This window comes from Lingula anatina, chromosome 1 (genome assembly GCF_051362555.1).
Source record: "Lingula anatina isolate TDL-2025a chromosome 1, LinAna3.0, whole genome shotgun sequence".
NCBI classification, from domain to species: Eukaryota; Metazoa; Brachiopoda; class Lingulata; order Lingulida; family Lingulidae; genus Lingula; species Lingula anatina.
The window spans coordinates 65073750-65085998 of record NC_141767.1 but is presented as its reverse complement, the minus strand read 5'-3'; the positions used below and the strand labels follow the sequence as shown (position 1 = coordinate 65085998).

The 12249-nt window shown below is 37.9% G+C and overlaps 1 protein-coding gene across 1 annotated transcript in view; it reads right to left on the bottom strand.

Annotated features, from left to right (window-relative positions):
- The window catches only part of LOC106158270 (cubilin-like), a 33620-nt gene extending 23996 nt beyond the window's left edge, over positions 1 to 9624 (bottom strand). Inside the window, exons 1-12 of the mRNA XM_086998747.1 lie at positions 9417 to 9624; positions 8567 to 8679; positions 7562 to 7787; positions 6774 to 6916; positions 5051 to 5282; positions 4643 to 4779; positions 3938 to 4175; positions 3569 to 3695; positions 2908 to 3116; positions 2464 to 2660; positions 2130 to 2292; positions 1783 to 1985 (exon numbers count right to left, since the gene is read on the bottom strand). Coding sequence (XP_086854873.1) covers positions 1783 to 1985; positions 2130 to 2292; positions 2464 to 2660; positions 2908 to 3116; positions 3569 to 3695; positions 3938 to 4175; positions 4643 to 4779; positions 5051 to 5282; positions 6774 to 6916; positions 7562 to 7787; positions 8567 to 8679; positions 9417 to 9495 — 2067 coding nt within the window. The 5' untranslated portion in view covers positions 9496 to 9624. The remainder of the gene's footprint in view (positions 1 to 1782; positions 1986 to 2129; positions 2293 to 2463; positions 2661 to 2907; positions 3117 to 3568; positions 3696 to 3937; positions 4176 to 4642; positions 4780 to 5050; positions 5283 to 6773; positions 6917 to 7561; positions 7788 to 8566; positions 8680 to 9416) is intronic.
- Positions 9625 to 12249: the final 2625 nt, after the last annotated feature.

The window sequence follows — 12249 nt, the reverse complement described above, 5'->3', positions numbered from 1 at the left end:
TTTAATTTAAATTAATTACGCTGCATGGGATTTTACTTCCTTGCAAAAGTTCTCCACAAGTTCATATTGGTCTTCGCGAGCGCAGGTGCTAGATTAAGGTGACTGTCTTGCCTAAAAGCCAGACTAAAACTTTGTCAATACTGTATCTCATTAAAGCGGACGTCCGATCCAGTTAAGTAAACTTTTCGATATTAAAAGGCACTCGATTTGAAAAGGTCCCTAAAACTGGCTGTAGGTCTATTGTTTTTTGACTGAAATTGTTTAATTCCAAAATAGTAGGGACCTATCTTTAAATCTATCCAACTTTTCAGGACTTACGGCAAACGGCTACTCACGAAATTGGCATTCTGGCCCACCCCAGCCTTTAGCACATGCGCATTTGGCACTTCCTTCCACTTCCAAACAAGTGGCTCCATGTCGACATGAAACATTATCACACGATGCCATACCTTGATATAGAGCGAATGAAACAATATCTTGTTACAATTAGATGTTTCAACTACCTTTTCAGTCCATTTGAACTTAAAACGTGAAATGTGAAATTGCAGCTCAATTATTTGGAACCGATCACGATTGGTATACCGACTAATTAGATTTCATTGCTTAAAACGATTTTTTGTCCAAGGGCATTATAATAAAATTAAATTATTAAGAAAAAGTAAATTAAAACTTAAATTGAAAAACTCTATGGAAAGCTAAATTATACTGACAAACTAGGCTTTCGCATGAAAATAATACTTGCAATGACACAATACCGGATAGATAGGCCTACCTTACCCACGCAACAAATGCATGTGACCACACTTTAGAAACGATGTTGACCATCTCGATAGATTTGTGGCAAGTTACCTACCTGCACGGCACTGGTAACCAATGGGCGCTTTGTCTCGACATGTAACTTTCAGCGTTGGAATGAGTTTTTGACGACGTCTATTCTTTCTTGGTGTGACGAAATATCCTTCAAACAAGTCATGCTCCAATTCTAAGAAAGCACTGTCTCTGCTTAACTTTGAAATCAGTGTTGAGATATTGGTAAAATGTTGGTTCTGTTCATCATACGTAGTCAAGTCCTCGAGGCTACGAAATGCCACTACGAATGAGTTTGGCTGACAAATGATTATGGTGTCTCCAAACTCGCATGGTGGGCTTACACAAAGAGGCTGTAGAGACTGCTTGAAGAATGTTTCCCTAAACATGGTCTTTATGTCAGTCTGGAAATTTGTAGAGTTTGGACAAGGTTCTGGATACGTAACTGTATATCCCAACTCGGCTGTCTTGGGAAAACGTGTTGCTGAAAGAAAATGGTAGATACTAAAATGCGCTTTAGTTAAAGGCAACTCAAGAAAAGAACGACATAAAATCTGAGTTCAGTTCCCTGTCAAACTGAGAAGCAGAATAATTTTAATTATTTATTATTAAAATGCCTGATACACATATAGCACGTCCATTTGCTCTCTTTCACGCCATGATATAGCTCAAATTGGAAAGACACTGTGTACACCGGATGAAAATACTCACATGTAACAGTCATTGAAAACCCTTTCTTGCTTATTGTAGAATCCGCCACAAAATAAATATCCACAGCGTCATCTATCAAACGGTAGGTAATCAGTACCACACGCTCGCAGCTCTGTAGTCTGGTTTTTCTTGAATAAAAATGCATATTAAGACAATAGGCCTATTCGTTGAGTTACATGTACTATTATGCCAAAACAAAATCCGTCTTAATTATGAAAAGCACACATGAAAAACTGCAGTACTAAACAAGGTGAGTATACTCACATTCGATTTTATTTCGAGGTAGTCGTAACGACAGTTGACTGATGACTCTAGAGCAATCTCGGTAACGTAAGCAACCAGATGGTCACCAGGTAAAGGCTGAACAATCCACTTGCATCTGACGTTATAAGGGTAGTCACGTGGGAAATGTGGTGACGTCAGCTTAAAAGGTACTTCACTTCCGGTTAGATAACCGCCACATATGGCTGAAATAATATTGAAAAATTATTTAAGATTAATTTAACGTGAGGCTTACTGGTATCACTGAAGTAGCAATGTACGCTAAAAATACTGAAATGTTATTTCCTTGTATTAGCTAATGCTTTTGTTCATTTGCAAAGCATATTCACCTTCTGTTTCTTTGTACGATAATCTGAATCGTCTTCCATTTACTAAATGGTCAGAATGATATTTGACATACACCTCGTTGGTGGACGTCAAAATATCACGGGGTAAGGCGTCACCGCAATAACGACCTATCAGAAGATCAGCACTAGTTGCGCCGTCTCTTATCTGGAAAAGGATTAAACCAAAGAAAAACATCTCAGCAAAGTGGGCAAAAATATGGACAAAAATCATTACTTCTGTTAAATCATGTGATCATTCTGACTTTCGAAAGGAATCTCCCTTTCACCAAACAAATTAAAGCCATTCAATAAATTTAAAGGAAAACAAATATATTACCTCCACGTATTCATATGAACAGGCTGAGTTTCCAAATGCTGGCTGCATTTGCAAGGAACTAAATGTTATCTTCAGGACTTTGCCCTCGCCAGCCTTTATTATCCACTCACAGTCCCGGTGCGGAGGGTTGATTACCACATCTGAGGACGATATCACACCTTCCCCGCCATTGCTCACACCCCCACATACAGGTGGGGCTGACAGGAGAAAGAAAAACGGGAAATGACGTTACAAAAACATTAATTCCAAAAGCGAAGAACACAGTACGTTTTATTTGTGGGTGTCTACAAAGTCTCTTCTTCCTATAACCAAACGTTTTACAAGTATACACATTATACACAAAGCTAACTCTTCGACAATAACCTTATAGCGAAATACTGGTACTAAGACTTTCAAGCCTCGTACAATGCGTCACACACGAACGCGCGCACAAGCGTAATATACCTGTTATCGAATCGTAGACAGCCATGAAGCCTCTGCCACCTGTCGCATTGTTAGACCTGAATTTTACCAGAAGCTTATTTGAACTGCTCAGATAGGGCTCGGACATCATTTTGTCGATTCTTTGACGTCGGTCCACGACACCTGCAATGTCTGATGGTTCCAGAATCTCAACATAGTCACCGCTGTCACCGAGGTCGACGTCCATAAACCTGGGTTTAATACAGACGTTAAGTTGTTAGACAACAAAATTGAATCGTTAGTGTAAATTCTAGTGAATATTTGAAATGTAGGCAGTTGGGGTTTAGTCATGTGATCGAGCGGACTGACGCGCACTCAAAAAGGTCATTTGTCGGCAAAAAGTTTACATTTAAATTGGTTAAATATCTGAAAGTTCTGGTTTGGTAAAAAATGTCTTTGTCATCCATATCAGGGGCGGATCCAGAGATATTTTCTGACAGTCTTCCATACTATATTTGTTGATCCATCCTCCATTTTTTGACCGTCTTCTGACAGAAATATATAGATACCCGTCAGTGTAAACTTGAAAATCTGACCGTCTTCCGGAAGACCCAGAAGACGGCCTAAATCCGCCCCTGCATATATAATTGTTCTTTTGTAGCGCTGACCCCTTTATTCAGTACAGTTATTTTCTTGTACTTACGTCAGCTTGATAACTTTTCCACGTGGCCCTTGTATACGCCATGTGCAATGCTCGTCCGGAAAGTATGGCGATGGATAAGAAGAAGTCTTAATCATGCCAGAGGGTGACATAAGAACTTCTTCACATTCTGAAATAGTCACAGCACTTAAGCGTAGTATGAAGAAAACCAAACATCAAACATAGTAATGTTTAAAACACAGGAAAAAACTTGCGCACATTGGTTTTGTCTATGCAGATTAGGCCGCTATATTGCTGTACAGAATCCAAAGGATTTGCAAGTCAGTAAGTGATCAAAAATGAGAAATAGCCATGAAAACTGAATAAACATCCCCTTCTCAAATTTTATGAAATGTCACTAAAGCAACTTACTGGCTGGGCGCAGATTGAATGATACCCAGAATCCCTTTGATGCTGCCGTCCCTGATAGACGGAATACCAGACGCACCTGGCCAGAGGCAGAGAAGACAATACGTTGGTTTTCACTTTCTTTGCAATATTCACCCAGTGGAGTTTCGGAGTAGGGTGTTATCTCATAAATTGAGAGGCGGCCTTCACCGCAGCTGACTCCCTCATCCATAAGAAACTCCATCAAAGTCAAAATCATCCCCTGAAAATTAGAAAACTTTGTTAAGAATCCTTTCATTGAAAATTGACTCTAACTACGCATTTTCTTTTTTCGTAATAGATACGTAATGGAACTGTATGGTATCAAATGTTTCAAGTGCAGATTTGGAGCAGTGATGGTAAGTCTCGTCTATCTTTTAAAAAATGATATATGCAAAAGTTACAATAAATAGTGATATAATAGCTGCTAATGTTTATAATATAACTACGAACTTGCGAACTCAATCAAACTACTGAAACTACAGTGTATACACATACTCTAAATTGTAATCTACATACTCTTTATAATCAGCTTGTACAGGAAGTTTTTTACACCGAACAAGTTATTTCCATAACATTTTGGATAAAATTTTCTCTTAACATATGCATGTTCATACTTATAATGTTTTAACTATAAAAGTTATCGTCATATTATTGCCACGAAAAGAGGTAGGACAAAGAACTCCATACATTATGTCCACTAGGTGTCGTGACGATCCAATGACACTCCATGTCCGACAGCTGCGCACTAAGTCCAAAAGGCATCAAGGACGTTGGGGAAATCAGATGCTTTGGGAGGTACTTTGACGGGCATCTGGTGTCAGAACCTTGAAGTACGATACTTGGAGTGATCGAGTAATACATATAGTCTATGGTAAGACATTGCTGTTCAGGAGGAAAGTGCTATTCCAAAGTATTTTAAACTTGTTGCATTTAAAAAAAGGTTTCTTAAGAAAAAAATATCCAGTTTATTCTCTGGACATATGTTTAGAGTATGTCTCATTTCAGAGGTTATCAAAGTGCATTATAATCCAAAAATTGATGTGAGGTGTCTGATATGAAACGTGGCAAACATATAGATAATAATTCTTTACTTACTAACAAAGTCAAACTTTGCCTTGAATCCCTTTCTTTCGTGTGTGTTATCTGACTCAAACACGACATGTAGTGTGCTCGTACTCGACCAAAGGACGGGGGGAATATCATTCCCACAGAATTTTCCAAGTAATCTACTCTTCGAAATTGTTTCGCCGTCGTAAACCGAGAGCGAATCTGCTGAACACAGTCGGAAATCTTCCACATCAATCTCTGTGATCTCGAAGCGGACATTCTGTCAAAATTGATACATGTTACAATAAACATTGTTACTTACTCTACATAGCATGTTTCAATGCCAAGTTAATGACACTATTTAGAACTCCAAAGCCATGCGAGTGATTTTTCTTAAAGGTCTTAGTTCAGATTTTATCGTTGATAAAGCAAAATAATACCTTTGTTTAATGAAAATCTCTAATGAAAATTAGGGGCTTATAACTCCAAAAACATTTAAACCAAAATAACGGCACGGCATTGTAGCCCATACATTCGTGGTTAACTCTGCCAATTTTCGTGATAAAATCTTGTTCAGGAATGAAGTTACATCCCATACCGATAGCTATCTCACTTCATAATAAAAAGGTGTTAAACTGACGATTAAAGCTTTGAGTTGCCTATGCTTATACATTGCAAAGAGAAATATAAACGCCGATATTTTATATTTTCGAGGGTTTTAATTGATTTAAACCATCAAAAAGATGCATTATTGAATAATAAGATGCAGGAAAAAATTCATTTTTGCTATCTGGATGATAATAAAGGGTTACAATAACCTTAAAATACATTTGTATTTAGCTAATTGACTACTTTCACCTTCTACGGAAAAAATATCAAAGAAATATGCACCATCTCCTTGCAACTTTTAAAGACCATGCTATTTATAATATTTATGTTTGAAAATATACGAAAATCATATTTTCTAAGTCTACGTATACTGCAAAGCTGGTATAATCTTATCCGATTAAACCCGATTCATACATGCACCTAACTACGATATTGCCATTTGAGGTGTGTAGAAAACAAGACAGTCTAAACGTGTAGTCTGACATTTCAAACTAAATGATTTAATTAGAATCGAATCCAAGTTCATGAAAGGTTCGAATAACGATTGAGATTTGATTTTTTTTATTTTTCTAAAAGACTTGGCGCAAAATTGCCGAGCAGGATGCTTTTAGCTTAATTGTTCAGTAAATGATATGTAGAGGGTAATTCAAATGAGCTCAGAGTAGCTTAAATCCATTACACATGTACTTTATGCCTGAAATTCGAGGAGGATTAAAAAATGAGTCTAAAATTTCCAAACGGAAGTACTTGAACCTGGATTTGAATAACTTGCTTTTAGAATTTTAAAGATGTGACTAGATCACGCGAGCAAAGTTTGTGCTTGCGTAACTTAAAATTTTAGTGTCACTTATAAGTGATTTTGTACTTTTCATTTCACTAAATAATTTTAATTGAAATACCTGATCTTGTTTTCAACCTGGAGGATATGTTTTACGGGATAGCAACATCTTTCCGATGCTATCACAAATGCGTCGCCTGTCCAGGATTTGTTTTTGCCAGACAGGGGGCATGTTTTAATACATGTATATATCATTAAAACGCATTTTACATACTCCGCCATGAAATTCATCCTGCTGAATACGTGATTTAAATACATCATAAAACATATACAATATCCTAAATAAAACTAAATAAAGATAAAACTGTACGCGACACAACTTACCTTCCGTGGAGATTGACTAGTTATTCTCCAGTAGCATTGAAGGGAATGAGAGTAGTTGGCACTACCAAATGGTTCTAAGGTTCCAGGGTTCACAAACACTCTGGGGTTTTGCTCTGTTGGACAAGCTTCAAGAGTTGACACATCTGAAATGAAGCACTTATTATGTATATGTAATTGTTAATGTAAAAAGACAACGCAAGACATGAGCCTGAGATATTAGCTGATTTAGGAAGACGAAATGTTGACAATGCGTCAATCTAACAACGGAGTGATGTCCTCTCGCGCTTACCTACTTACCTGTCACCTCAGGAGTCCCAACTTGATCAGGTCATGCTTAGAAATCTTTCATTTGTTTCCAGATAACATGTGCATCACCCCTTCCGTGTTCTGGTGCCGTTTTTCTGGACAGTAGCTGTCTCTGTACCCCCTCCCCCCCCCCCCCCCCCCATCCACAAATTAAATTCACAACCGAGCCGTGTAAAATCCGTTGATACATTGTACCATTTTCATTATCATAAATATCATTACTATTGTTGAATGCAGGCCGCACATCCTAGTAGCATATTTTTGCCGCTTTATACGTTATGTTGCAATTCTATACAGTTGCTATACATTTTTGACACACTGAAATATTTTACCCCTTCGCAGCCCAGAGTCAAATTTTAGAACTGAAATGCAGTTGCCGCTTACATCTACTAAACTAGCGGCCTCAGACTATAATCTGTTCGTCGGATGACGTTTTTGAGACTTTATAAATTAGTACCGATATAAATGCAGCTTCGTCTCACCTCGATTATAGACCAAAATGTTAAGTTGTACGCCTTTCATGTGGGTCACAAATCTTATCCGCACCCCGCCATCTATGTATTGATAATACCGTGGGTTTGTGTTGCCACAAAACCTGCCCTGTCTAAGGTTCGAATTGCTCTGGACGATATCCACGTATGCCAAAGTACATTTTTCGATCCATTCATGTCGAAATGTTCCACTAAACGATATACGGAGCACTAGTACCTGAAACAGAAAAGTGAGAGACAGAAAGTCTAAAAGAAACGAACAAAACATCCTCCGTGCTATGAGCAACTGACGTACGTGTGTCTGGAGGGGGGGGGGGGGGGGGGGGGGGGGAGTAAGAGAGAGAAACACGCAAGTTCAGTGTATTTAGGAAGTAACTAATAAATTATTCACTTTGATACAATGACATTTCACTTAATACTTCGCATTGCATTTGACAAACATAAAACAGCTATGGCGCTCAATGAAAAAGTAATGGTCCAGAAAGCCAACCGCTGAAATTAAGTATTTCGTATTTAATCTGCAATCTCTTAGAAATATGTGATTGAGATTGTTCTGGGTCACTTTTTTCGTTATAGTATACGTCCTGGCCTAACTGATGTTTGTTTTCAGGGTAGAATATAGGGTGTTTGGAATCGATAGGTAAATGAATGACTGCATAATGTAATCTGTAAAGAGAACAGTGGGGAAAATGAAATCAAAATCCGTTTTGATGTAACATTCTCAGACTATTTTAAAGCTTTAACACTACCATCAAAGCAATGCGGAAAATCAACAAGAAAGTTTAAAAATTTTAACATCTTTGTCAACCCTGCATGAGTTAATGTTATCGTGTTAACGATTGTGCATTATTAGGCATGTACTTAACATCTGGAAAACAAAAAATCATGAAGGAATATAATACTTGCATGGCCCACCACTGAAAAGTATCGCCAAAACATGATGCTCTTTAATTTACTTGAAATTCCTTGTGCTGTAACTTTAATAAGTGGCTTTACCTGTCCCGGTTGTCCCGTTATTTCCCACGTGCATGCTGAACTGTCATTTCTGGCACTGGTGTAGCCTATCTTGGCAGGTGGCACCACTGATCCTGACCCTACCGCACACGTATCTGAAATATTACACGTAAAACCTAATAATATCCCCTTTTCTTCTGTTTTCGGGAGGAGAGCAAGCAAACGATAGCGAATGATGGGAAAACTCCAATAAAACTAATATACCCTTGCCTCTTTCAATGATCTGTCCAAGAAATGGACATGATTCCAAAATCGGCTGCACGTTCCACAACCCTTTGAAACAGCGCATTTACAACATTTACGGGTTTCCAAAACTGGCTAACTGAAAATATTCTATATAAGTGACACCAAACTAGTTCTTATTCTTAAGCTTCCGCACGATTTCTGATATAACTTAAATGTAAAACAGTGTCAGGATGGAAACGTCGAAAACAATCTGTGAAAAAAAAGGCTCTTTTATATTACTTGTATGTTAACAGACAAACTCGTACATGATGGCTTCAGTGTATTTTACCCACGTGCACGTAACTGAAATTGTGTTTTATGGAGCACCACTTACACCACTACATATGAACTCTGTTGACTACATTAACCAGATTATTCGCCTGGCATTTTAAAAGTCACTTAGGTTTGAAAATCCGAAGATTGGACAAAGAGAAGTCTGTGCACAATTCAGTTTCTGACAGGGATGACAGGGATGTGTCCTACAGTACTAGTGCCTGCATGAGATTTGGTCCAAATACTTGCAAAGGGCATTAGGTCTTATTTCTCTGTCAATGAGGAACCTCATATATTCAAGGAGAGAGAGAGAGAGAGAGAGAATTCAACTTACCTCTAACATATTGCCCCAAACAAAAGTCAACCACGCCAAAAACCTGAAGCAAGAGAAGTTTCAAACATGTCGAATTCATGTTTTCCGCAATATTTGCAACGACTGCGCTGTTAAACAGACCTCTGTGTTTGATATCTGGTTCTCATTTAGAGTTGCTATAAAAAGGAACCGAAGCCTGTGCTTGCGAAAGACGTAATGAAGCATAATAATGACTGCACGCAGTTTCAAGGACATAGTTCCAACTCCAGGAACTAGGGCAGGATGTGATCGATGATTTGTGAAGCTGATGCATTGGCCACCAAAAGCTCATGTAATGAGAGAAACAAACTGTCACTTTCAGTTTTTTTATAACTGACATAAATAATTTTAAAAAGGAAGCAAAGTTAACCTTTATGTGTTTTGAAGGACAAGTTCTAAGTTTTAAACAAGTTCCAAGCGTAAACATGCTATCTTGCACATATATACACAATGATTTCATTTTCGTATTTAAAATAGTTTTTCTTCTTAAGCCGGATATGAGACAAATCCAGACTTAAAATAACATGTAAAAGAACTATGTTGGCAGCAGTAATTACTGGTATGAATCTGGTAAAAAACAACTGATCCGCACTGTTTGTAAGGAAATAAAAATATATATATTGAACTTGACACATTTTTGATTTTTTTTTTCAGGTCAGGTCCGAAATGGGCTATAGTTGGGTGGTGATTAGGAATAGTGAATCAATAAATAAGATTATCAATTACAGTAGCAGATTTGGGTGGGGGGGGGGGGGGTCAGGGGGGTCCTGATCCCCCCCTTTCGATTTCTGAAAAAAATCACATCAATGGTCCCCTCTTGAAATTAGAATTTTGACTTGCTGAATCGTAGTTCTAAACCATACCAAATGGCACCGTTTGCCCTCTGAAATACCAAATTTTTTGGGCCCTTCAGCGGGCCCCAAACCCCATGCCAAGGGAGGGGGGGGGGGGGAGACGGTCGGCATTGCATCCGTGAACCCCCCGCTTCAAATAATCCTGGACCCGCCCCTGAATTAGTTTATTAATAATTCAATCAATTAGCCTAATTAGTGCTATTGTTAATACATAATTTAATAAACTGATAATAATGAATAATAATGAGAATTTTATTAATAAGTTTATTTATAATAAATTTATAGTAATGAGAATTAAGTTATCAATTAATTCATTAACTAATAAATAAAGATTCATAGTAATGAGAAGTGAGTTGCTTTAATTAGGCCACACTTTTTTATTTTTATGGATGACATCCTCTGGGGACCCCAAAATCGGTGCGAGCGGGCGAAAAAAAAAAAACAGTCCAAAAAAAAAAAAAAAAACTGCTTAAGAAAAGTTATGTTTTCAGTACACAGCTGGAAACACTAATTTACCACAGAAACATGTATCAAACTAACAACATGTCTTTATCCATGCTCTCAAAATATTAAAGCATTGTGAATAGGGCCTACTTCGTAGAAAGGTAAAAAGTCATGAATATATATGCTGCATATTACCAAATCTATTTAAGGTTATTTCATGCATTCTGTTGGTATAGCAGTCAATAATCAAATATCAAATAAACAGCGTGTCTTTATTTGTACTCTCAGAAAATTAAAGCATTGGAAACTTTTCACAGAATTGTTAAAAAAATGAAGCAAAGATAGGCCTATGCTTCCTACTACCAAATCTAAAAAAGGTAATTTCGGTCGATGCCATTTTGTCTACTTCGACTCACACGTAGCAGCCAACTATCGGGTGGCCTGTCCGACCTTCAGTCCACCAAATACCACGACGCTCTTGTCGACCCTTTTTTCGCTACAAAAAAACCTGGTATGTGCTGCTTTGGACAGAATGTCACTGAAATTTTCTGGGCGATGATCGCTGGCCGCGGCCAGCCTTTCGTATAATTGTAAAAGGGTGATATCTCCATGTCCAATATCAATGGCAAACCAATCCAAAACGACGGCCCCCGTTCTCTTTATGACTTTAATTGTCGTGTATTTTGAAATTAATGCTAGAGATGAATTTGACGGCAAAGCGGCCATTTCCACGTGGTGATAATACGCATGCGCAGAAAGCTCATTTTCCGCACTTGGAACTACTTGGATGTCTCCGCAGTTGACAATGACAGTATGGAGCTTGCGGAATTAGCCGAGGATTGCCGATTGCATTTTCCGGCAAATTCAATAACGACGTTTGCGACAACCGACTTCCTTGGGGGGGGGGGGGGGATTTTTTTTTTTTTTTTTTTGGAGAACGGACGAAAATCGGTGCGCGCGCAGGATGTCATCCATAAAATTAAAAAAGTGTGGCCTTAGCGAGGGCCTGCTCTCTATGACTGCTATATATTCTATTTTAGTTGGACTGTTGATACATTTCCTATAGTGTTCAATGTCAACTACACATTATTCTTTCCATTAAAACGACTATCTAAACGCGTTTTCTAAATGTTTTTCTAGCTTTCACCTTGACAAAATTCGAACCCTGATCTCGAATTTAGATTTTTAATAACTGATGCAGTAGGCCTTTCACGGATAAAATAGTAAACATGACATTTCAAATTTCATAAGTAATGCTTTTAGTCGTAAAATGTAAAAATTGCTCTATGAAATACATTTACAATATCCTCAAAGCCTACGCTTTTAACGCTCACTAAATATATAGGCCGTAGCTAATGATAAAGTGACAGTTAGGCTACCGATTTTCCAAAAGGCTTCTCCCACGTACCTGTACCCCCTACCCTTTCTAGTCACTCTGATCCCATACACGCATTTTAAGGTGAGAAAGTTAAAAACATTTATTGATTTATTTTTCATTTTCTGTTGATATAAACTGA